This window comes from Orcinus orca, chromosome 7 (genome assembly GCF_937001465.1).
Source record: "Orcinus orca chromosome 7, mOrcOrc1.1, whole genome shotgun sequence".
NCBI lineage: Eukaryota > Metazoa > Chordata > Mammalia > Artiodactyla > Delphinidae > Orcinus > Orcinus orca.
The window spans coordinates 17025575-17051796 of NC_064565.1; the positions used below are offsets into that span (position 1 = coordinate 17025575).

General features: G+C 51.2%; 1 protein-coding gene across 8 annotated transcripts in view; it reads left to right on the forward strand.

The window, feature by feature from the left end:
• CLASP1 (cytoplasmic linker associated protein 1) overlaps nucleotides 1-26222 on the forward strand; it is a 269984-nt gene that overhangs the window by 235438 nt on the left and 8324 nt on the right. For all 8 annotated transcript variants that reach the window (XM_049712736.1, XM_049712737.1, XM_049712729.1 and 5 more), the window contains 5 exons: nucleotides 1591-1837; nucleotides 4096-4286; nucleotides 6279-6407; nucleotides 16617-16823; nucleotides 18100-18216. In XM_049712736.1, the coding sequence (XP_049568693.1) occupies nucleotides 1591-1837; nucleotides 4096-4286; nucleotides 6279-6407; nucleotides 16617-16823; nucleotides 18100-18216 (891 nt within the window). The remainder of the gene's footprint in view (nucleotides 1-1590; nucleotides 1838-4095; nucleotides 4287-6278; nucleotides 6408-16616; nucleotides 16824-18099; nucleotides 18217-26222) is intronic.

Genomic DNA, 26222 nt, shown 5'->3' on the forward strand with positions numbered 1-26222 from the left:
ACAAAATCTTCTGGGTGGGATGTGTAAGAAACAAACGCATCCCAGCAGTTCCACTAGGTGTACATCCAAAGGAGATGACAGAAGGGACTTGAGCAGAGATTTGTGTACCAGTGTTCAGAGTGGTGTTAGGCACAGTAGTCCAAAGGTGGAAGCAGCCCGAGTGTCCATCAACAAATAAATGGATAAACAAAACGTAGTATGCACATGCAATAGAATATTGTTCAGCCATGAAGAGGAATGGAATACTGACACATGTTACAACATGAATGGACCTTGAAAACATTACGCTAAGTGAGAGAAGCCAGACACAGAAAGGCAAACACTGTGTGATTCCACTTATATGATGTCCCTAGAGCAGCCAAATTCATAGAGACGGAAAGCAGAACAGAGGTTTCCAGGGCTGGAAGGGGCAGGGAGTTATTACTTAATAGGTACAGAGTTTCGGTTGGGGAAGATGAAAAAGTTTTGCCCAAAGTATAACATAGTGGTAATGGTTACACCACACTGTGAACGTGTTTGATGTCACTGGATTATACGCGTATGAATCACATGATTGAATTTTTAACATACATATATAAAACTACAGTAAAAACCGCACAAAGGCATAAGCGTGGGTGACAGCGGTGCACCTTGTCAGCAGCACAAGTAAAAGGTGCCACAGGGCTCACCAGGGTGGTCTGGCTGCCTGGAAGTGGTTCCCCCACTGTCCTGTAGTCACGCGTCTGAGATGAGGGAAGTGACCGTTTTGCTCTGTCCCCTGCAGTCAGCCACACTTGCTCTGTTCCCTGCAAAGGGAGCCAGACAGGCCAGTGTGTGCAGAAGAAAGGACCTCGGGGAGAGAAGGGGGTCAGAAACATGACACAAGGGCCAGGGGCCCAGAGGTTTAACTAGTTGAAGACAAAACTCAGCGCATATCAGGAAAAACATTTTCAGACAATATTAAAGACCTGTTCTTTGACCAGTGTAAAGACCAGTTCTGAGAGCCAGAAATCCCCAAAGGAAAAGCCATCTGCCTGGGGATGTCATGTTCTCCATAGTGAGACGTTTCACCACTTGAGGGGAATATAGCAGGGGACCACTTGAGGGGAATATAGCAGGGGACTCGTGGGTGGTGGGACCACTGTAGGTCTCGAGAGGGTCATCGGGGGAGCATTTGTCCATGGCGTTGTGTCAGGGTGTCAGTGAGAAAACCCGTCCCGTCGGTGGTGAAGGAAGTTGGCTGGGGTGTTGTGGGCACCTGAGGTTCCTGGGGAACTGGGGGTGCCAGGTGTGCAGACTGCCTTCTCAAGGGCTCCTCAGAATTTCATGTCACTAATCTGTCAAAAATGAGTCAAATTAGTCAGCAAATGCAAAGTAAAACAGACATTCCTTGTAAACTAATGAATGAATAGATGAGAACATCAGCGTGTTCTGTCCCCTCTGAGGTAGCTTATGAGCTAGGTATTTACAAATGGAGGCACTAACAACCGTCCTTTTGTCAGTGGCCAGACTTCAAGTGAGAAATCTCTGGCTCTCCTAATAATTGTGAAGATTTAAAGGAAAAGTTTGAGACAAGCACTGAAAAGGAACTGACAGTGTGTTGTGCCCCAGGTGTCCCGCGACGGTGGCATCACCTCCCCCGCCACCGAGGGCCGGGGCGGCAGCGACGCAGTGGAAGGAGGCCGGACGGCTCTGGACAACAAGACCTCCCTCCTCAACACCCAGCCCCCGCGTGCCTTCCCGGGGCCACGGGCGCGGGACTACAGCCCTTACCCCTACTCGGACACCATCAGCAGCTACGACAAGACGGCCCTGAAGGAGGCTGTGTTCGACGATGACATGGAGCAGCTGCGAGACGGTCTGTCTCTCTTGGTGCCACTCCCACCCCCCACCCCCCAACCAGGGCAGCTCCGGGCACGCGAGGGTGGACTGGGGGCCTGCTCTGCTCAGTCGTCTGTGTGCCTGGGCGCGGGGGCACACAGAGGATCCATGGGGAAGGCCTTGTGAGGAACCACGACCCGGGCGGCGGTGAGAGCGGGGCGTGGGCAATGGGGCGCCCGGGTGCAGCCTCTGGTGTGCACTTTCCCGTCCAGCTCTGTGGCCGGGAGGCCCGGAGCCCTGTTGGGTGGCTTCCCGCTGCTCTCTCAGCAGCATTTGAGCCAGGTCTCCCGAGCTGCTTGTGTCACCTTCGGTGCTGTAGGTGGGGAGGGGATCTAACCTGACCTGGGCACCTGCGTGGCGTGTGCTGGCTGCTGAGACAGGGATCATTCCCATCATACGGGTTAGGAAACTGAGGTCCAGAAAGGTGAAGTTATTGCCCCAAGTATAATAACACACTTGATATGGAGCAGAACTGGTCTGGGTTTTTTTCTGACGCTTGTGTTAAGACCAGTGTCCACTACTGAGTAACAAGTGAGTGAGTACCTATTGCTATGAAGTATTTTTATCTGGAAGTTATTTTTTTCTCTTTTCACCTCACTGGCGTGTTCATGTGTTTTGGTTTATTTCAACTTAATAATTAATTTAAAAAATCTTATATATGTATACTTTGTTTCCAAGCCTGCTATTTTATGTTGTTTTCAATTTTGAATGAAGAATTATATTAGGACCTTAAATCAGAATTCTAAGCAGTTAACATTCAGTGAAGGCCTACTGTGTGTCGCAAAGGTTGTGGCTTGCCAGGGCTGGCTGTTCAGGGACACAGCCCCCGGCCCCAGAGTGCAAGGCCCCGTCGGGGAAACAGGCTCATCGTGGTGGCAGGCGTAGAGGCGAGGGCCATGTTAGCGGTGGCTGCTGGATCCAGGGGAACATGAAAGGAAGAAAACTGCGCTCTCGGTGGATCAGGCAGTGATGGGACCCTGAGACAGAAGGGAGGGCCTTCCACGGTCTGAAAGCACAAGTAGCTTCGGGGCTTGAGAGCGTGACCCCTTGGCTGTTGATTGCTACTTGCCAGTGGGCAGCAGGTCGGTCTGTACCCAGCCGTCCGTCTGCTGGGCAGGAGGCTGGTGGTGGAGGGTTGACTTGGACTTGCGCTGCCTAGGAGTTGTGGACCGTTGCCTTTCTTTGCTCATAGAGCTGGCACAGCGTTTAACTTACCCAGTTGTTGGTCTTGTTTAAGACAGACTGGAGATTGGGATGTTGGCTGTAATTTATCCACTAACCATATGCTAAAAGGCGTAAAGGAAAAGGTAGGATGGCGGGGGCGGAGATGAGAGGGTTCTTGAAGACGTCAACTTTCTCATTCTTAGAAGCTAAAGAAATATGTGAGTACAAATTTAGGTTCCTAATGATTTGTCTTTGTTTTTTCATCCTTTCTACTTAAAGTGAATATTCAGAGTTGAGGTCTCTTAAAACAGGGGTCCCCACCCCCTGGGCCGTGGACCGGTACCAGTCTGTGGCCTGTTAGGAACCGGGCCACACAGCAGGACACGTGAGCGACGGGCGAGCGAGCGAGGCTTCATCTGCTTCCCATCGCTCACGTCACCGCCTGGACCATCCCCCACCCCCAGCCCCGGTCCGGGGAGAAATTGTCTTCCACGAAACCGGTCCCCGGTTCCAAAAAGGTTGGGGACCACTGTCTTAAAAGAACACAGAAAGAGAAAGGATATGCCCCTCTTCCATATAAACCACACACAAGTCCCTGCAAGCAGTTACGCTACGTGATGTTGGCAGGCCTGGCCGTCTGTGAATGGACAGTCCGTGGGTAGCCTAGACACCGCGATCCGTGTTTGTTTACGCTCTGGACGCTCAAGAAGGGAATGGGGATGAATGGGTCAGACACGGTGGTGGAGGGCCTGGAGGAAACTGCCCAGTGGGTCTGAGAGTAGTGAGGATGTTCCTGGCAGGGCCTGGCTGAGGGTGGTTGCAGGGAGCAGAGTTGGGAAGAAGACGATGCAGGAGGGGCTTTGTCTGAAATAGGAGGGAAAGAGGCCGGTCAGGTCGGGAAGGGCGCTGCGTGTCGGTCCCGGAGCACTAGACACCTGTTCTCACCCGTTTTCACAGTTAACCTGGCGAGGTGACCTGCTGGGGGTGTGACGTGAGGCCAGCGCCCAGCGTGGCCCACCTCCTGGAGTCAGGAGGGCGGGGGTGCTGAGCATCTGTCTTGTGTCCCCCAAGTGCCCATTGACCACTCGGACCTGGTGGCGGACCTCCTGAAAGAGCTGTCCAACCACAACGAGCGGGTGGAGGAGCGCAAGGGCGCCCTGCTGGAGCTGCTCAAGATCGCGCGCGAGGACAGCCTGGGTGTCTGGGAGGAGCACTTCAAGACTGTCCTGCTACTGCTGCTGGAGACGCTGGGGGACAAGGACGTGAGTGACCCTCCTCCCCACCCCCCTCTCTCCCTCCCTTTCACTCCCCTCTCTCCCCCTCCCCTCCCTCCTCCCTCCCCTCCCTTCCCTCCCCTCTCCCCTTCCCCCCTCTCCCCCTCCCCTACCCCCTCTCCCCTCCCCTCCCCCTTCCCTCCCCCTCTCTCCCCTCCCCTCCCTCCTCCCTCCCCTCCCCCTCCCCCTCTCTCCCCCTCCCCTCCCTCCTCCCTCCCCTCCCCCTACCCCTCTCTCCCCCCACCTCCCTCCCTCTCCCCTCCCCTGCCTCCCTCCCCTCTCCCCCTCTCCCCTCCCCCTTCTCCCCTCCCCCTCCCTCTCTCCCCCTCCCCCTCCCTCCCACTCCCTCCCCCCTCCCCTCCTGGGTGGCCAGGCCTGGGCCCACAGCTCCCCTCCACTCCTGTGCTGTGCTTCCTGTTGGCACCAAGACAGCTTTCAGGTTTTCTGGACCCAGTCAGTTAGTGGAGACAGGCCCCACACTGGCCTCCACGCAGGTTTTTCTGTTATTGGGTTTGTAGTCGTTGAGGGAGACGTGCTCCCTCTTTGGTCCCTTTCACAAAATTTCTTAAGACTTTGCTAGTGTAGGAATGTGGCTTGTTTTATGATGGGGTTTTCTTCCTTAGGAGTTTTATTTATGCTTCACACGCAGTTGAGAAATCAGAGGCTCACTTTTGGAAGACCATACGAAACCCTACTAAATGCGCCTCTCCTGGGGCTCTGTGTTGGTTCACTCCTGCACTGTTAACCGTTCCAGCGACAGGTCCCAGAAGCAGAGATCATTACTATTTTCTGTTATCGTCCATTATTATTTTTAACGTAGAAAGCTGTCTCCACGCGGTGACACTTGAATGTGACTCTTCAAGGCGTGAGCACCCTGATCAGAGGCCCACCTCCCCCCCACCCCCGCCTGCTGTGCAGCCGCTCCCTTGTGTGTGTGGCAGCAGGAGTAAATGTTAGGACTTCCCTGGATTAAAGTCTAGAAGTAAAACTCCATCTCTGTGCTCCAGGCTTCGTGTAGGTCAGCAGAAGCACAAGTACAGTAAGTGTGGTGAACAGCTCAAGGGGTAGGACCAGACAGATTTCGAGGAAGTTGGGCACGGCCCAGGGCAGAGGTCGTGCCCAGGTCACGCTGATGGTGATCTTAATGGAAGACAGGTGAGCAGAGGCTGGCGAATGTCATGGTGACTCCAGTTGCTCTCTGGTGCTTAGGGACGCATGGTTTGGTGTGGGGTTAATCAAGGTAGAAGAACGGCGATGACTTTTCTTAAGACAAAGTACCTGCTGGCACCTGAAGCGCTTCTAGTGGTTGGCTTTGTCAGGAGGAGAAACGATGTCATGGAGAGGGCAGGGGGTGGTGTGTGAGCCTGTGGCTGGTGCAGGTGAGTGGCAGAGAATCAGAATGTTCTGTCTGGTGTAAACCCCATTCTCTGTTGTGGAGATTAGGGGTCTGTTTGGAATGGCTTTCCTCCATACTCATGACTCAGGCCTCAAGTAGCTGGAGTTCTGTACACGTTCCCCTCGCCCATGACCTGCTCACGTAGAAGGTCAGGAATATCGGCAGGTCTCCCACTGTCCTGAGAGAGTCCACTGTCTGACAGGTCGTGTCGATGAAACATGTAGGTGCCCTTTACATAGGGCATAGGGCTGTCCTTTTACATAGTTTACAGATACACACCTGAGCCTCAGAAAATCCGGAGCCGCCCCCCGGGAGACTGATAGTGAACTTACCAGTCGTCCTCATTTGGTCTCATTCAGGAAGCCTTCCTGGGGTCCCTCTCAGGTGCCGGGTCCCGGGATGTCCCCGCAGGCACAGCGCCCACCCTCGTGGGAGCCTCCGTCCAGGAAGCCTGGCGTCCATGTCACGGTGCCTGCAGGGCGCTAGGGACCCAGGCCTGGGAGCCGGTCTCGGGGCCCCGCTGGCCATGTGCGCAGAGAGGCGCCGCGAGGCGTTTGCTGATGTCCCTCTCTCCTCTGCCCCAGCACTCCATCCGCGCGCTGGCACTCAGGGTGCTGCGGGAGACCTTGAGAAGCCAGCCAGCAAGGTTTAAACACTACGCGGAGCTGACGATCATGAAGACGCTGGAAGCCCACAAAGACTCCCACAAGGAGGTGAGCCAGCCTCTGACGCACAGCCCTGCCGCCGCGGGGTCTGAGCAGCGCTGCGGGCCCAGTGCCCCGGCGGCAGGGCTCTCCGAGCCTCATCCGGGCGGGTCTGCCCTTTCCCCTGCGGTCAGGGTGGGGATGGAGATGTGCAAGCCTCGCTCTGGGCCCTCGGCCAGGCTCCCTCACCCGCAGGGCCCCGCTCTCCTCGGGGGACTGTCACCCCACCGCCGCCCACGGGAGAGCTAGGTGAGGCCGGAGCGTGCGGGCGGGCTCCCCCTACAGGCTCGAAGGACTGGAGGCGGCCCGCCCGCTCTGCGGGCTCCGGACGCGTGAGGCATCCGCACTCTCCTCGGGCTCCCGTCACGGGGCAGGGAGGGCGCGGTTCTGGGCCCGACGCGTGTGCACGCAGAGGACAGTCCGTGCGTCCTCGTCCAGTTGCTTGCTGGACTGTCCCGGGGCCTGCCGCCCACAGTCCTCTGCGTATCGAGAGATGGGAGGTGGGGTGGGTGGAGCGCCCTAAAGGGAGATGGTTTCAGGGACGCCTGCCAGTGAAAGGCACTGTGGCAAACAACCGTCTAGTTCCAGGTTTGGAAAACTTAACTTGGCGAAACAGTGGGTTTGACCCCGAAGTGAGACATAAGCATGTGTCAGTTCAATCTTTTGGCTCCCGTGTGACTCTCGCGAGCACAGCCGTGGATTAAAGGAACTGTGATTAGAGCAGTTCTTCTCTTCACAGCGAGAATCAGACCCTGAATCATGGCTTTTTCCTCTGTTCAGCAGTTACGTGGCTACTGAACAGAGACCGGTCTGGCCCCCTCAGGTTCCCACCACAACTGCAGGCTCAGCGAGGTTGAGGGCGTCCCTCTGGCCGGGCATCTCTCCACCCAGCAGTCCTAGTGCCACACAGGTGCATGAATGATGGGTGTGTGTGCAAACCACTCACTCACACTTCCGGGATCCAGCTTGGTTGCCTGATGGCGACAGCACCTACTCGTGTTTGAACAAAACGCTTTCCACTTCAGATAACTCATTTGAAAAATGTGAGGACCAGGTAAGCTAACAGTAGTCACCGTAATTATTCCCAGGTGAGGAAGAAGGTCCAGGAGGTCCCATCCTTTGTCAGGTGATGCACACGTGGCAGTTCCTGGCAGAACCAAGTTGTGAACCAGGTCGTCTGTCTTTTAAGGGGCAACTGGTCTGTGCTCTTTTTTTTTTTTTTTTTTTTTAACCACGATAGCTTCTCCTTAATGAGAATACATGATGAAAAAAATGACATGAAATGGACGTTCTTTTACATACATACGATGTCAGTTGTTTTCAGAGGGGAGGACATATTGAGACTGTGACTCTGAGGTGAAACAAAGCCACCTGCACGGTGTGGCGGTCACTAGCCATCCCCTTGGCAGACGTCTGTCTTTACAGTGGCCGTCCTGATCGTAACCTCCAGGATTTGGACGGTGGACCCGGAGAAGTATATGTTACCAGAAGTTGCTCTTTACTGTTTACGTGAGAGATCCTGTTGTTTTCCCCTGCAAAGCGAGAGACTGAGGAGAGAACGTTCTTCACTTTGAAGTCCTTTAGGTTGCGTAAGGGACACAAGCAGAAAACGCCTGCTGCTTAAAGCAAACGTAGCAGCACTCAGTTGCCGTGGAATTCTTGTAACCCAAGGGTCTCCACGCGGCTGTCACTGATTTCCTGATAAGCTGGTTGAGGAAACACTGTGTTCTGAAATGAGTGCGGTTACTGGCAGGCCTCCCCTGCTTTGCATGCTTTCAGACTCACCTTGACTTGGTGCCCTTGTCGTTTTCCTTATGAAACTTCACGCTGTCACTTTGCCCGAAGCTTCTAACTTGGGCACCTGTATGTTTTGGTGTTAGGTATCGTTTTCGTTTTTGTTTTTCTTTTCCTTTAAAACTCTTCCATGTGATCTTTCTCTGGCTTTGCCAGTCCGCGTTTGTTTTTAGGCCGGATAGTTAGACGCACAGGGTCTGTGTGGTAGCCGTTGTGCTGGCATATCCCACACAGTATGTCTCTGGTTGCTACGTTTTCTCGTCTGCACATTCAAACATCATTCCCACATTTATTGACTGGAAAGGAGCCGAAGTGTTTCTAGACCCGGTTACTAGTCAGACAGGGGCCAGTCTCTCTTCCCGTCTAAATTGGCATTCCCAAAGTGTGCTCCTCCCGGCGACAGCTCTGGGCACCTCCTTCTCGTTACAGCTAGTTGGTTTTGTGTCCACAGGCAAAACCCGGGCTTTGGCAGATGAAGGAGTTGGACCGGCAGGTGGACACAGAGCGGCTGTGAGAGCGCTTGTCACCAGACATGTCTTTCCTTGGCCGCTGTGGCCGGGGCCCCGCCAGCAGTGCGCACTGTAGTTCTGGCCGCGGGGCTGTAGCAATGAAGCACTTCTTGAAATGCAGTTTCTATAAGTTGAAAGGTGTCATAAGGCCCTTAGGGAAGATGCATAAAGCAGGGCTGAGGATAAGATGGCTTGTTTGTCACCGATAAGCCAGGGACTGTGTTCCCAGGGTCTTTAACAGGAGCTATGAGTGCAAGACACTTTTGTCACACGCTGAAACGTGCCGGGCACTAAATCTGTCTCAGGCATCATTCATCATAAGCTAACGGAGATGTTTTACAATAAGCAAGATAGAGGATTCGGGTACCGGTTTAAAGTTTTTATTTTAAAAGTTGGTATTGGGAATTCCCTGGTGGTCCAGTGGTTCGCACTCAGCGCTTTCACTGCCGAGGGCCTGGGTTCGATCTCTGGTCGGGGAACTAAGATCCCATAAACCTCGCAGCGTGGCCCAAAAAGTAATTAAATAAATAATTAAAAGTTGGTGTTTGTCTGGTTAGACAGTTTTCATATTTCCTATTTGAATAAGTAAATCTCTTTCATTGTCTAGCTCCTTATTTTTATCGTTTTAGTAAATAAAATTTGCTTTTGAGTTTCAGTAGCTCATTAATGAAGTTACTATGGTATACCATAGTGTTAGCTTTTAGCAAACATCCGAAGGGGCGAAGGGCTTGATAGTGACCTTTTAAAATCTTACGCCTTTTCTGTTTTTCAAGAAACAACTCCATTAATGTTAACACTTTTTATCTGAGAACTTGAAATCCGTTTGTTGGGGCTGGTACAGAACCTCTCCTTCAATGATTATGAGAAGATTTAGAGCTAAGAAGAGCACTGATACTCCGCATGCGATTCTGGGGTCAGTGGGAGCGCGAATCTAGAGGGGGAAAGCCTGGTTTTCGGTCCAGCATCCGACCTCCAGCCCAGCTGTCGGTTTGATCCCTTCTGTCTAAGCCTGTGTAGCGTGGCCGCCTCGAGAATCAGACACGGGACATGGAAGCATGCTTCTAACACCGTCAGGCACTGTACCAGTATTGCTGCGTAAAGCCGTCTTCAGACATCCGTACCGTCTCAGAGGCACTCGTTTCAGTAGCTGCTGCTCCCAGGCACTGCGGCTTACACGCGGTACCCAGAGTGCTGGGGTCCTTGCTCGCCGTTCTGTTTAAACTTGAGAGGAGCACCAACTCTGTTTCTTTGAAGATGTTCTATACTTGAGACTTTTTGCTGACCTCGGCCACGTTAATGAATATTCCATTACATTTTCCTGTTAAAAAGAGGAAAATATCAGCTTCGTTTTATGTCACTCCAGGAGGTCACCAGACATTTCTTGCCCCACAGCAGCCTTGGTGTTTAAGGCATCAGAATCCAGCCTCAGGTGGTTTGGCTTGTTTGGGGAAGTTTGAGTCTCAGGTAAATATGAAACAACCACTGTTACGTCTCCCGGGGTTTTATTTTGAAATCATTTCTAATTAGTTTTATGATTGCAAGGAATTAAAAAAGCAAAGCCAGACTAAATTTATTTTTACAATAGAACTTTTCGGGGACCTCTTGGCAAATATCACAGCCTGAGCAAAGCAGCGGCGTGTCAGAGAGAAAGCACTTTAGCGAGCTGACGTTGTGCTTCAAATACCAATTAGAATCACTCTCTGACCATGGCTCACCCAGGCCCCCCGCATCTGGAGTGGCCCTGAGAAGCCACGCGGGGCAGCGGCCGTGTGTCAGTGGGTTCTGAAGAACAGTGCATTGTGTGAGCGTGGAAAGGTTATTTCACCTCTCTGGACCTTGGGTTTCTAATCTGTTAGCCCAGGGAGTGGACTGCATGCTTATCTGTGTGTCATCCGGCCTCAGGATAATGGAGGAGGCTGCTGAGTAACAAACCTCAACCTTTCTAGATTCTAAGTCTCCAGTCTTCTTTGGGCCCAGTCTTGGGATATAGCCAGAGGCCCTATTTCCTTTGTAACCTTCAGCCTTTTAACAAAAAGACAAAACCAGAGACCTGTATAGTCATTTAAAAGGTCAAAGTTGCTGAGCCAGACAGTCTGACACTCGTAGCACAAACTGGTAAATGTCCCATTATTGGGCGGGTCGCAGGGCGGTGCTCAGACCTAAAGGAACTTACATGGCTTAGGTGACGTTAGAGCAGAGGAATCCACGTGGGGTCCATAGAGAAGTGCGCTGGGAGTCTGGGGCAGTTCGGGAGGATGCTGGCGGTGAGCCAAGCAGCGAGGCCCAGGGCCGTGGGCCGGGAGGACACAGCTGGGCTGGACCGGCTGGACCCACCCCGCCACAAGTGGAGGTCCCATCGCCCACCCTGCCGGGTGGTTGGGACATGCCAAGCATGGTGTCCAGTCCTGAGTGGTGGCGGCCGCTGCCCCACGGTTACTCAGGGTGAGGGGACACGGCCCCTCCTCTCTGATGGGCCCAGCCTCCTAAGACCAGACGTGACACCTGCCCTTTAGCTCCCGTAGCCTCAGAGCGTCTTACTAAGAGAGGAAACCCTGTCTGCAGAAAGCAGTCGGGGGGCCCTTGTTTAATGTCAGAACCCTGGAGTCTGGAAACTTGGGTCCTCATCCTACTTTGGCCAGTCACGTGGCTGGGGACGGGACGCAGCTCTGGATGCCGGAAGTGCTGGCACCCGGGGTGACCTGGGACGCCCTGCGAGGCCTGCCCTGCAGGGCTGGCCTCAGAGTCGGGCGGCGAGGAGGCTGGCACTGTGAACACTGAAGACACTGTCTTTTATCCTCTTCCAGTGGAGAAATAGACCGGTTCTGAGTAGAATTGTGCCTGAGGTTTTTCAGTTTTACATAAAGCAGACATAACCGCATTTCTCGAACTATATCTCAGAAGGCTATCGAAATTTGGGTGAATAAACTTTGGGCTGTGTCTCTGGGCTCCCGCGTCGGCTGAATCTCTCGGCATCTCCACTGGAGGGGCCGTCACACTCCCACACTTGAGGCCGGGAACACCAGGAGTTGATGGATTTGGGAGGCGCGGAAGGAGTTTTGTGCGCGGCCCACCTTCCGCCTCCCAGGCTCTTCCGAGGGGCCAGCCATCCGGGCGTCCGAGGCGTCCTCCAGGGTGGGGACACGGCCCCCTCCTGGGCGCCCACCCTGTGACTCCGTGGCATTGTCCCCCATCGGCCCTGATTCTACCCCTTGGGGTGGGACAGAATAAGTCTCCCACCTCGGAGCCTTTCCGCGTTCGAGACGGTGTTGCCCTGAATGCGCTTCTCCAGGGCGGGGGCTGTGATGGCCGTGTGGTCAGAGACCATCCGTGCAGGCTATACCGTCTGAAATTGTACGTGTGCGTTTTCCGGGAGAAAGTCCTCATCAGCGAGGTCTGGGAGATAAGGTTTCACGCTCCAAACTGATGTAAGCATTCTAGATTCGCATCCCCCGTCATTTTACTGATGAGGGAAACTGAGGCCCAGACAGTAGAAGAAACTCCTCCCACGTTCACCTCACTAGTTGATGGCAGAGCCAGGTCCCCGAACTTGGACCCTGAAGGTTGTTCCTTTCCTCCCCCCACCCCGTCCCGTGGTGCCAGGTCCGGCAGACAGGGGACTCGCATGCTGGGTTCAGGTCCCCGGTGGCGCCCGCCTGAGCTGGCAGCAGGCAGAGCAGTGCTGCCCACACCCCTGCCCCGCCCCACCAGAGACGCAGCCGCCCCTCCACGGTGGGCGCACCACGCTGGTGGGCACACGCCGGGCACCTGGCCTGTCCGGTGAGGCCTCCCCGGCCTTCCCCAGAAGGTGGCGCCAGCCTCTCCCCTCCGGAGCCACGGTTCCTGAGCACCCGCTGGCTGGCTGGCTGGCTTTTAGTCAGCCAGTTAGGCTGCCGCATCGGTGACAGAGCCCAGTCAAACCCTGTGAACTTAAAACACGCAGTCCAAATTTTGACAGGCTCTGTGCTCTCAAAGAAACCTTATCTTTAAGCAAACATTCATCAATATTCTGAGTAATGATCTCATTTTTTAAAAAGTTAGATAAGGAAATTATGCTTTTCCTAGCTAGACACTGTTATTTCACTAACTTTGAAAAAGCAGAATTCCTGTGTTCCCTACCAGACTGCAGCAAAGTCAGCAGAACTAGAACAGTCTTGGTCACTTGGGGTAGATGACAGCCCAGAAGGCTGCCTGATCCCCCTTGCTCTCATCAGCATCCCTGCCCCCTTGGAAAACATCTTTGCCGCCTCTGGCCACCTTGTCTGCTAGACAGTACTGTCCTCCTTCCTCTCTGCTGCCCGTGTTTACTTTTGCTCTCTGTTTGCTTACACTTATAATCTTTGCTTCTTATGTTACACAGAACACAGGGGCAAAACCTAAAGTTCACCCTGAATCAGGCAGCAGGCCAGCCGCTGGGAGCTTGGCATGTAGAGGGAAGTTGAGAACGCCGACCCGCCTTGCCAAAAACAGCATCTGTCTTGGGAAACTTGTTCTAACCTCAGTGAAAGAGGGGGCCTCAGACAGGCCTTCTTAAAGCGCAGCTTCTGGCATTTTCTTTTCAGGCATTTTCAGAAAACCTACATTTGATTAAATGCTTCCTGCAAGCGACGTCAAGAATTTGTGGAGTTTTATGTGACAAAGTTCTCCTTGGGTTTGGGTTTCAGCTCAGCAGACCTGAGAAGGTCTGTTTCCCAGCAGCTCCCTGCGGGGTAACTCCTGTGACCTGGATGATAGCAGAGCGTGGGGAGGTTGGGGGGAGGAGGGGACCCCTCGTGTTAGAGTCTCGCTGTGAACCTGGCCATTTATTTCCCTGAGAGGCGCCGGGAGGTTTCTAGTTTGCTCCTCTCAAGACTTAAGTGGCGCTGCTGGGACTTGAACCCCAGTCTGTCTCCCAAGCCAGTGTCTTCCCGCCCACTGAGCTGTGCCCACCTCCTGGTGGTCTCCTGAATTCCCCTACATCAGTGTTTTCCAACTTGAATATTGTCTATGAAATCATCCAGTATTTCATTTCATTTTTTTTTTCCATGTTTAAAAACTAAGACCTCAGGTTTCGTCAGTTAGTTACTATCACTCAGCTTTCTGACCAGTATGTTTACCTGTAAACAGTGGTTTCTTACAGTAGAAGGGCATTGGTGTCCCACTGCGGGACCCGATTGGAGAAGGGACGGGCCCCCTCTTCCACCGTCTGCCTAGCCGTGTGTAACACGCCAGACGCCTGGCTCTGCCAGGTCCGCCGTGGACTGACCGCACTCTCAGGGACATGCCTGAGCTCAGGAGGAAGCACAGCACTTCATCTAGTAATTGTTGCGTGATGGAGCCCTTCTAAGCAATATGCTGTCCCTCTCCAAACAGACCGATCACTGAGCATTTAAATACACACACACACACACACACACACACACACACACACACACACACACACACACACACACACACACACACACACACACTGTGGGGAAATGAGTTGGACAGACTCTGAGCACCTAGTGCATGATGATGGACACTGCTGGGCATGGGGACAGAAGGGTGGCCAACATGGGAGCTTGCCTTCAAGGAGCCCTGAGTCTAGTGGGGAGACGGTGTCAGCAGAGCAATGAAGTGCAGTGATCAGGGTGCCCCGGGGGTTCCGTGGGGGGGGGGGGGGGACCTGCCCGGCCAGGTCACTAGCGCAAGTGAGCAACTTTCAGGAAGAGTGAAGGGAGCTGGTGGGGCCCCACAGCGGCTGGCGGGGTGCATCTTTGCCCAGTGTTCCTGCACAGGCCTCGTTTCCTTGCGTGCCTGGTCATCGGGGTGGCCCTTTGGAGTGAGTATTGGACCGGGCAGACCCCTGGGCGTAGGCCCTGGGCCTCTGGACCGAGCCCTGGAGCCTTGCGGGGCACCTCAGTGGCCCAGCCCCACCTCTCTGCTGTTCCTCCACCAAGGCCGAGCTCGGAGCCACACGGGCTCTGCAGCTACAGTCGTTGCTGTGTCATCTTTCTTAATCCAGATAGCTGTAAAAGTAGGTGTTTTGTTAATCCCCGCTATGGAATTTTTAAAAATTGAGGCTCCTCTTGGTAGAGGAATGAACTGAGGTGCGTCTGCTGCGCTGCTCTCAAGAGGCTGAGCGTGTGTCTGTCTGACTCTGCCCTTCTTGGGGTGAGAGGTTAAAGGTCATGTAGGCACAGCAGACTCTCTGCTGTCAGGGGACCTGAGTGGGACAAACCGCAGTTCGTAGGCGACAGAGTTGGCAGGAGAAACATCACGATGGGCTTCCTTTAGTCTCATTTCCGTGTGTGTGTCTGTGTGTCTGTGTGTATATGTGTGTGTGTATGTGTGTGTATATGTGTGTGTATATGTGTGTATGTATGTGTGTCTTTATATATGTGTGTACATATGTGTGTATATGTGTGTGTGTTATGTGTATCTGTGTGTGTATATCTGTGTCTGTATACGTGTATGTGTGTATGTGTGTGTGTGTGCATATGTATGTATGCGTATGTGTCTGTATATGTGTGTGTCTATATATGTGTGTGTGTGTATTGTGTATATGTGTGTGTGTATATCTGTGTCTGTGTATATGTGTGTGTCTGTGTATATCTGTGTGTCTTTGTGTATGAGTGTGTATATGTGTGTATATCTGTGTATCTGTGTGTATATGTGTGTGTGCTGTGTTTGTGTCTGTATGTGTGTGTATATCTGTGTGTGTATATCTATGCCTGTGTATATGTGTGTGTATATCTGTGTGTGTATGTGTGTGTCTGTATGTGTGTATATATATGTGTGTATGTGTGTATGTATATGTGTGGGTATGTATATGTGTGGGTATGTGTGTGTGTATGTGTGTGGTGTATGTATATGTGTGTGTCTGTGTGTATATATGTGTGTGTGTCTGTGTATGTGTGTTTGTTTGTGTCTGTGTATATGTCTGTGTGTATATGTGTGTGTATGTATATGTGTGTGTATGTATATGTGTGTGTGTCTGTGTATGTGTGTATGCTTGTCTGTGTGTATATGTGTGCATGTGAGTGTGTGTGCGTGTGTATGTATATGTGTTTCTGTGTGTGTCTGTGTGTGTATATGTGTGTCTGTATATGTGTGTGTCTGTGTGTGTATATATGTGTGTGTGTCTGTGTGTGTATATATGTGTGTGTGTGTATATATGTGTATGCGTGTGTCTGGGTATGTGTGTGTGTGTCTGTGTATGTATATGTGCGTGTGTCTGTGTGTATATGTGTGTGTATATGTGTGTGTGTGTGTGTGTATGATATGTGTGTCTGTATATATATGTGTATGTGTGTCTGAGTGTATATATGTGTGTGTCTGTGTGTGTGTCTGTGTGTGTCTGTGTCTGTGTGTGTGTATGTCTTTGTGTCTGTGTGTGTGTGTGTCTGTGTGTGTGTGTGTGTGTGTCTGCGTGTGTGTGTCTGTGTGGGGAGTGAGAGGCCCTGAGCATGACTGGTGACTAGTGACCGCTTGCTGGTGGGGCTGGAGCCTTAGGAGCCCCGTGGGCCACCAGAGAAGCCTCCTGCTTCCTGTCCCTCACCAGCCACCTCCTGAGCCTTCGCCTCCTCCTGTGCCCGCCCCACGTGGACCAGCCGGCCCTGACAGGCCCTGAGCTCAGCTCAGCTGCTGCCACACAGGAGTGCGCGAACACACACAGCACAGATGGAGCGGGGGGAGGGCAGTAGGGGAAGACGGCCCAGGCTGTCAGGTTTCTAAGGTCCTTAGGAGCCGGAGGGTAGGACATGGCTCTTCTGGAGTACGGCTGCCCCCTACGGCCAGCCCACCCGGCTGACGCTGTTGGAGCGAAAGCGCAGCCGGGCCGGGGCCGGGGGCCGCCCAGCGCGGAGCGACGCGAGCCTGTCCCTGGGCCTGTGAACTCGGGCGGCAGTGCTGTCTGGCGTGGCTGGAGCTCACCCACGCGCGGGCCGTGTTTCAGGTGGTGAGGGCTGCCGAGGAGGCCGCCTCCACGCTGGCCAGCTCCATCCACCCGGAGCAGTGCATCAAAGTGCTGTGCCCCATCATCCAGACGGCCGACTACCCCATCAACCTGGCCGCCATCAAGATGCAGACCAAAGTCGTCGAGAGGATCGCCAAGGAGGCCTTGCTGCAGCTCCTCGCGGACATCATCCCGGGCCTGCTGCAGGTGGGCCCCCGAGGGGTGGGCGGGACAACCGGGCGGTGCAGCCCCTGCCTCTTCTGGCCCACCCTCTGCTGAACGCACAGGAAGATCTTCCTGGCAGCCCAGGCCTGTGGCTCACAGAAGGAACTTTACTGTGAACATGTTTTGATCTTTCTTCGTTGTTCCTTCCTTACTGCACAGCAGTGGGCCCAGCCCTGGGCAGGGTGGGCCATGGAGCCCAGCATCAAACAGTGGTCCTGGCTCTCATCCGTCCAGCTAATATTAATTGAAAACCCTCGTGAGCATGAGGCGTTGAATTAAGTAGACTCCGGAAGACGAGGTGTTTTCCACTGTTGGGACCCTACCTCACGGGGTCTCCAGCCCGCTCCAGGACCCGGTACAGCCGTACAGACGGCCGTGGGTGAGGGCGGGTGCTGTGTGCTGAGTTGCTGCCACGGGGGTGCAGGTAGGGGTTTCTGAGATCGGGGTGGGGGCTGACCTCTGGGTTGGGGTGTCAGAGAGAGACGGGCTCAGAGAAGAAGTGGTTTAGAGTTGGGCCCTAGGGAGAGATTTCAGTGGGGAAGGGTAGAGAGACATCAGCTTTATACTTAATAAATGCTGCTGTTTGCTGAGTGCTGGGCTCAGAAATTTAAACACATACAGCCGGGCACTGGCTTATTCCAGGCAGAGGGAAAGACACAAAGGCGGAAAGGTCCAGAGGGCTGTTCGGAGGAGAGCAGACAGTCCCACCTGGGTGTGGGGTGGGGGGAGGCCCACAGGCAGGTTGTGGTCCAGCTGGAGAAGGATGCGGAGGTCTGGCTGCGGGCGGATGTTCCCCGCAGTCCGTGGACAGTGGAGTTTTGCCCACAAGAGTGAGCGACGTGGTTCTCATTTCTTGAAAGGGGTTTGCACGTGTGAGGTTTGCTTTACCATGGCGAGAAATAGGAAAGAAGCCAGGTATTTTTCCCCTTAATTTCCTTTTCTCGTTCTGTTCTCTCGTGACGTCTCTTGGCTGGTGCTGCCTGGCAGCTCGTGATACAGCATCTATCTGTGTGGAGGAGACCAACTCGCCGGCCTCCAGCCTCCCACCCCGGAAGCAGCTCACTCTTTGGCACTCTTACATGTGGCCTCTCCGGAGCGAGAGCTCTCGGGGTTCACAGGCAGAGCTCAGGTGTATCCAGGCCGCTCCTGACAAGGTCGAGGTTGAACCGAGAGGGCATTTGTGGAAACGTTGATGAAATATTGATAGTCAGGCAAAGCTTTGATCTCGTTTCCTTTCTGTGTCCCTCTCTGACTACAGGGTTACGACAACACCGAGAGCAGCGTGCGTAAGGCCAGCGTGTTTTGCTTAGTGGCGATTTATTCCGTAATCGGAGAAGAGTTGAAACCTCACCTGGCACAGCTCACAGGCAGCAAGGTGTGTATAGCGTTACACGGGCGGGTCGTACACCTGGGCCTGCTGGCGCATCGCAGACTTGCTGCCCTGCAGCTCTGGGCTCCGCACGGGCTTCCTCAGCACGTGCGTTCTAGCTGGGCCTTATTCTCCAGAGGCGTTTCTCTAAAGACGAAGTGACCAGCCGTTGAGTGAAGTCATTAAGGTACAACGTGGTCTGTCGTCGCTCCAGTTTTTGAAACGATAGCTTTGAACTTCTAGTTTATCCCAAAAAGGAAGATGACTTTCTTTAGAAACCAGCTTGTTTTCTCCCCCCGAAACACTAAGGACGTTTACCTGCTGGCTTCACACAAGGCTGGGGGGCTCCAGGTCCCTATGGGGTGAGGACGGTGACCCTGCACGTGACCCGCCCGGGGGCCCACAGTGATCTCACTCTGGAAGCCGGGCTTTTTATTCCCTGGGCTGCCTCTCACCTTCTTTCTAGACTCAGGGCCAGAAAATGGGACAAAAGGACGATGGGCTCATGGAAGGTGACGGGGGCTGGAGTGCTTGTTGGTTGAAAAACAAACTCACATCTGATGAACCGCCAGGGGAGAGCAGGTGGCCACCCTCGAGCTCTGGCTGGAGAGGCCAGGGCCTGGGCCGCGGGGCAGACGTGTCACCGTGAAGTTACAGAGGCCCTGGGCAGGGGTGCAGATCCGCGAGCGCGAAGCCTGCAGCGCCTGGCCTTCCTCCTTAGAAAAGAAGGGAGCAGAGGTGACGCTCGTGGCTTTTCAGTAGGGCTGTTCCTTTGACACAGCTGGCGAGCATCACCGCTCACAGCGTTCTGGCTCTGCTGCCTTGGCCCGAGCAGGGCTCGCACCCTCAGCACTGCCGACACCTCGGGCCACTTCCTGGTGGAGGCACCACCCCTGGGGTCCCAGGAGCGCTCCCCACCCTCAGTTGACGTCCCCACACCTGGCCAGGTGTCCTCTCGGGGCAGAATCAGCCCTGGTGGAGAACGACTGGTCCAGAAGGAGACACTTGACTCTTCCCGCAGACAGAAACCAGCAGCGGGGCTGGCAGGTGTGGAGGCCGCTTCCCCTGATTCCACTTCCCAAGGTCCCCGTCCAGCCCTCCTGGCCACGGCCTGCAGGACCCTGAGCCGAGAGTGCCGAGCAGTGCGCTGGGCCGGGAGCCCCGCTCCCTCTGTGGCCGTCGTCGGGGGCCGTGGATGGTCCCTGGCAGCGGTGGGGACGGCACAGACAGTCTTCACAAAAGGAATTAGATTCGTAAAATGGGAAATTCACCCAAAAGTAATATTAGCCAGACATCGGTTTTCTGGTACTTTCCACTCTCGTGAGTAAGGGAGCTGCCCTGCCATCTCATGTGCCCCCTCCAGCAAGGGGCTGAGGAAACGCAGGTGTCTTCTCGTCCCTGTCCTGCGGTTGACCTGCTGCCCCTTGCAGCGGTGGTCTCGGGTCTGGAGCCCAGTCCTCATTGGAGCCAGTATTCCCATCTCCCCGCTGATGATGTCAGTCGGCTCGGAGGGCTTGGGGAGGCTGGCCGCACAGCTGTCCACTGGGGCAGCGCAGAGCTTCCGGCCGTTACAGTTTTTATAGGTGAGAACTCCGGTGTGTTAACGTGAACCTGGTAGACTCCAGCGCACATCTCCTAAAACAAACACCCTCCCACCCAGCTCCCCAAAATGGGTAGCTGACAGCACATGGTGCTAAGTTAGAAACAGAATCAAGCCATGGCTTCCAGTTTCTGTGTGTCACCAAGCCTATCAGACTCTCCTTCCACTACTTAAATGAAGTTAATAAATGACATCAGGTTCTGCAGAGAAAGGCTGGTGCAAGGAACCTGTGAGGTGCCTTTGAGAAGTGTCCCGTTGCCATGGCAGCAGTACTGGCTTTAGGATCAGAAAACCTGTCTCCCGCTGACTAGCTGTATGACTTTGAGCAACCTTTCCTTTCTGCTCTCTCCCTCTCCCTCTCCCCCTCCCCTCCCCCTCCCCTCCCCCTCCCCCCCTCTCCCTGTAGAATACAGTAACATAAAATTTACTGTCTTAACCATTTGTAAGTGTACATTACTGTCTTAACCATTTGTAAGTGTACAGTTCACAGACACTAAGTACATTCATATTATGCATATTCATCACCACCATCCACCTCCTGAGCTCTTTGCACCTTGGAAAACTGAAATCCGTAATATTCCCCCTCCCCCCTGGCCCCTGGCAACCACCATTCTACTTTCTGTCTCTGTGAGTGTAAAATACTCATAAGTGGAATCATACAGTATTTGTCTATTCGTGACTGGCTTATTTCACTGAGCATAATGTTCTCTAGGTTCACCCATGTTGTAGCAGGTGTCAGAATTTCCTACTTATTTATTTATTTTTGGCTGCGTTGGGTCTTCATTGCTGCACGTGGGCTTTCTTTAGTTGAGGCGAGCGGGGTCTAGTCTTGGCTGTGGTGCGCGGGCTTCTCATTGTGGTGGCTTCTCTTGTAGCGGAGCGCAGGCTCCAGGCACACAAGCTTCAGTAGTTGTGGCACGCGGGCTCAGTAGTTGTGGCTCACGGGCTTAGTTGTTCTGCGGCATGTGGGATCTTCCCGGACCAGGGCTCGAACCCATGTCCCCTGCATTGGCAGGAGGGTTCTTAACCACTGTGCCACCAGGGAAGCCCCTTCCCTTCTTTTTAAGGCTGAATAACAGTTCATTGAATGTATATGCAGCATTTTGCTTATCCATTTCTTGGTAATGGCCTTGTGGGCTGTTTCCACTTGTTGGCTATTACGAGTAATGCTGCTATGAACATGGTGGTACAGATACCTCTCTGAGACCCCACTTTCAATTCTCTTGCGTATATATCCAGGAGTGGAGTTGCAGGATCATATGATAACTGCCAAACTGTTTGCCACAGCAGCTGCACCATTTCACATTCCCACCACCAACGCACAAGGGTTTCAGTTTCTCCACATCCTCGCCAGCACTTGTTATTTTCTCTTCTTTTTTGATAATAGCCATCCTCATGGGTGGTGTGAGGCAATATCTCAGTGTAGTTTTGATTTGCATCTCCCTAATGATTGGTAATGTTGAGCATCTTTTCATATGCTTGTTGGCCAGTTGTATATCTTCTTCAGTGAAATGTCTATTCAGGTCCTTTGCCCATTTTTGAATTATGTTGTTTGTTTTTTTGTTATTGTTGAGTTATAGAAGTTCTGTCTATATTCTGGATATTAATCCGTTGACCTTTGATGCACAAAATGTTTTAGTTTTCGTGAAATCCAATTTGTCTGTTATTTTTTTGCCTGTGCTTTTGGTGTCGTATTCAATAACCATTTCCAAACCCAGTGTTGTGAAGCTTTTGCCCTGTGTTTTCTTTTAACAATTTAAAAATTTTAGCTTTTAATGCAAGTCTCTGATCCATTTTGAGTTAATTTTTGTGTATGGTGTTAGGTAAGGGTCCAACTTCATTCTTTTGTGTGTGGATATTGTTTTTCCAATACCATTTGTTGAAAAGACCTTCTGTTTCTTCAGAGAACCTCATTGGAATTTTGATAGGGGTTTCATTGAATCTATGGATAGCTTTGGGTAGTATTGACATCCTAACAGTATTGACTTCCAATCCATGAACACAGGATGTCTTTTTTTTTTTTTTTTTAACCTCCATACTGTAATGAGTTGTTGTTTGTTTTTAGTTTTTTATACTTTTTTTTTTCTTTTTGCGGTATGCGGGCCTCTCCCTGTTGTGGCCTCTCCCGTTGCGGAACACAGGCTCCGGACACGCAGGCTCAACGGCCATGGCTCACAGGCTTAGCCGGTCCACGGCATGTGGGATCCTCCCGGACCGGGGCATGAACCCGTGTTCCCTGCATCGGCAGGCAGACTCTCAACAACTGCACCACCAGGGAAGCCCTGTTTTTAGTTTTTTAAATTGAGATATAATAAACATGAAATTACATTAGTTTCAGGTGTACAACGTAATGTTTGATATTTATTTATATTGCAAAATGATCACCACGGTAAGTCTAGGTAACATTTGTCATCACACACAGTTACACAATTTATTTCTTGTGATGAGAAATTTTAAGATCTACTCTGTTAGTGACCTTCAAATATACAATACAGTATTATTTACTATAGTTACCCATGTTGTACACCACATGGGATGTCTTTTTATTTGTGTTTTTAATTCCTTTCAGTAACATTTTGTAGTTTTATTGTACAATTCTTTTACTTCCTTGGTTAAGTTAATTCCTAAGTATTTTATTCTTTTTGATGCTATTGTAAACGTAGTTGTTTTCTTAACTTTTCGGATTTTTCATTTTTTTAAAAAAATATTTATTTATTTATTGGCTGTGTTGCGTCTTCGTTGCTGCACGCGGGCTTTCTCTAGTTGCAGCAAGCAGGGGTAACTCTTCACTGCGGGTGCGTGGGCTTCTCATTGCAGTGCCTTCACTTGTTGCGGAGCACGGGCTCTAGAGCGCCGGCTCAGTAGTTGTGGCACACGGGCTTACTTGCTCCGCGGCATGTGGGATCTTCCCGGACCAGGGATCGAACCCATGTCCGCTGCATTGGCAGGCGGATTCTTAACCACTGCACCACCAGGGAAGCCCGGATTTTTCATTTTTAGTGTATAGAAATGCAGTTGAATTTTGCTCACTGATTTTGTATTCTGCTACTTTGCTGAATTCTTTTATTAGTCTTAATGTTTTTTTGTAGAATCTTTAGGATTTTATACCTGTGAGATCACAGTTGTCCCTTGGTATCCACTGGGATTGCCATAGATAACAAACTGTGCAGATGCTCAAGTCCCGTACCTGTGGTTCCACTTCTGTGTAGCCAGCTGACCGCAGATGGTGTAGTGCTGTGTGTGTTGAAAAAAATCCCTGTATAAGTGGACCTGCACAGTTCAAACCTGTGTTGCTCAAGGGTAAACTGTATATCATCTATGAACAAAGATAATCTTGCTTCTTCCTTTCCAATGTGGATGCTTTTTGTTTTTCTTTTCCTGCCTAATTGCTCTGGCTGGAACTTACAGTACTATATTAATAGAAATGGTGAAAGTAGGCATCCTTGTTCCTCATCTTCAAGGAAAAGTTTTCAGTCTCTTACCGTCGAGCATAATGTTCACAGTGTGCTTTTCATATCTAGCTTTTGATACGTTGAGTTACAGGCAGCCTCGGAGAAAGTGCGGATTCGGGTCCAGATCGCTGCAGTAAAGCGAATATTGCAATGAAACAAGTCACACAAATTTTTTGGTTTCCCGGTACGTATAAAAGTTATGTCTTTACTGTAGTCTATTAAGTGTGCAATAGCATTCTGTCTAAAAAAAGTCAGTATACCTACCTTAATTAAAAAAAAAGTTATTGCTAAATAATGCTAGCCATCATCTGAGCCTTTAGCAAGTCATAATCTTTTTGCTGGTGGAGGGTCTGGCCTCAGTGTTGATGCTGCTGACTGATCAGGGCAGTGGCTGCTGAAGGTGAAGGTGGCCGCAGCAGTTTCCTAAAATAAGACAACGGTGAAGTTTGCTGAATCGATCGACTCTTCACAATTTCTCTGTTGCAGCAATGCTGTTTGATAGCATTTTACCCGCAGTAGAATTTCTTTCAAAATCGGAGTCAGTCCTCTCGAACCTGCCACTGCTTTATCAAGTAAGTCTGTGTAATAATCTAAATCCTTGGTTGTCATTTCGCCAGTCTTCACCAGGAGTCGATTCCATCTCAAGAAACCACTTTCACATGAGATCCCCCTAAGCTCCGGATTTGTATCTCTGGATTTGGGTTAGTGGAGAAAAAATTAAGAAATCATGCAACTGAACTAGATCTCACTAGTTGGTGATGCTTCAGAGGAAAGTCAATGTCAGCATGGGGAAAAGTGAAATTCAATATCCCAGCTCCTAATGCTCTGATCTCCTACAGCAGAATTCAAATTTTACCCTCAGCTCTACAAGCTCAGTTGCCACTCTCCTTTAATGGAAACTTAAGTGCACACTGAGGGCAGGATTTGGCTCAAAGACTTTCTACACTGCACTAAACATTCCTGTTGTTAAAAGCACCTTTACACATATATGCCGTTACAAACTAAGACTGAATTTCTGGACAAGATGTAAAATGCAGACTTTGGAGATAAGTGCAGAACAGTTTAAAGTATTTCACCAGCTCCTCTACCAAAAACAAACAAACAGACAAACAAAACCTTTGCCTCTTCCAGAGTCAGGCAACTTCCCCAAAGTCATCAGGCAGCCAGAATTTCCCAAGGATTCTGAAGGTACAATTCCCTGTTTCTTGGATTTCATGACACCCTCCCCATTCCTTTAGAGAGGTATTTCATGGTTTGTATTTCTTTTTTTTTAAACTCATTATAATTAATTTTGCTTTGAAGGAAAAAAAAAAGAAACCCTTTCTTTGCTCATCTGTAAGAAGCAACTCCACATGCACTAATGTTTTATCATGAGATTTTATCAATTCAGTCCCATCTTCAGGCTCCACTTATAATTCTAGTTCTCCTGCTGTTTCCACCACATCTACCATTCCTCCCCTGAAGTCTTGAACCCCTCAAAGGCATCCAGGAGGGTTGGAATCAACTTCTTGCAGACTCCTGTTGATGTTGGTATTTTGGCCTGTTCCTGTGAATCAGAAATGTTCTTCATGGCACCTAGGATGCTGAATCCTTTCCAGAAGGTTTATAGTTGACTTTGCCCAGATCCATCAGAGGAAGCACTGTGGCAGTGATCGCCTTACAAAATGTATTTCTTAAATAATAAGACTTGAAAGTCAGAATTATCCTTGATCTACGGGCTGCTGAATGGGTGTTGTGTTAGTAGGCATGAAAACAACATTAATCTTGTTGTACATCTTCATCAGAGCTCTTGGGTGACCAGATACCCTGTCAATAAACAGTAATATTTTGAAAGGAGTCTTTTTTTCTGAGCTGTAGGTCTCAACAGTGGGCTTAAAATACTCAATCATGTTGTAAACCTGTGCTGTCATGCAGGCTTTGTTGTTGCATTTACAGAGCACAGGCAGGGTAGGTTGAGCATAACTCTTTAAGAGCCCTGGGATTTTCAGAATGGCAAATGAACTTAAAGTCACCAGCTGCATTAGCTCCTGACGAGAGTCAGTCTGTCCTTTGAAGCTTTGAAGCCAGGCATTGGCTTCTCCTTCCTGGCTCTGAAAGTCCTAGATAGCATCTTCTTCCATTATAAGGCTGTCTTGCCTACATTGAAAATCTGCTGTTTAGTGTAGCCACCTTCATTAACTACCTTAGCTAGATCCTCTGGATAACCTGCTGCAGCTTCTACATCAGCACTTGCTGCTTCACCTGGCACTTTTATGTTATGCAGGCAGGTTCTTCCCTTAAACCTCATGAACCAACATCTGCCAGCATCAGACTTCTTTCCTGCAGCTTCCTCATCTCTCTCAGCCTTCCTAGAATGGAAGAGAGTTAGGCCCTTGGTCTGTAACAGGTTTGGGCTTAAGGGAATGTTGTGGCTGGTATGATCTTCTGTACAGACCACTAAAACTTTCTCCATATCAGCAGTAAGGCTATTTTCCTTTCTTATCATTCGTGTATTCACTGGAGCAGCACTTCCAGTTTCTTTCAAGAACTTTTCCTTTGCATTCACAGCTTGGCTAACTGTGGCACGAGAGGGCTAGCTCTTGGCCTGTCTCAGCTTTCAATATGCCTTCCTCACTACGCTTAATCATTTCTAGCTTTTGATTTAAAGTGACAGAAGTGCAGCTCTTTCACTTGAACACTTCAGGCCACTGTAGGGTTATTAATTGGCCTAATTTCAATATCGTTGTGTCTCAGGGACTAGGGAGGTGCAAGTACAGGGAGAGAGACCCGGGAATGGTGGGTCTCTCGCGCAGTCAGAACACACACATCTGTGGATGACATTTGCTGTCTTTACATACGGGCGTGGTTTGTGCCACCCCAAACAACTATAGTCGTAACATAAAAGAACACTGACCACAAATCACCATAAGAAGTATAATAGTAATGAAAAAGACTGAAATAATTGTGAGAATTGCCAAAAT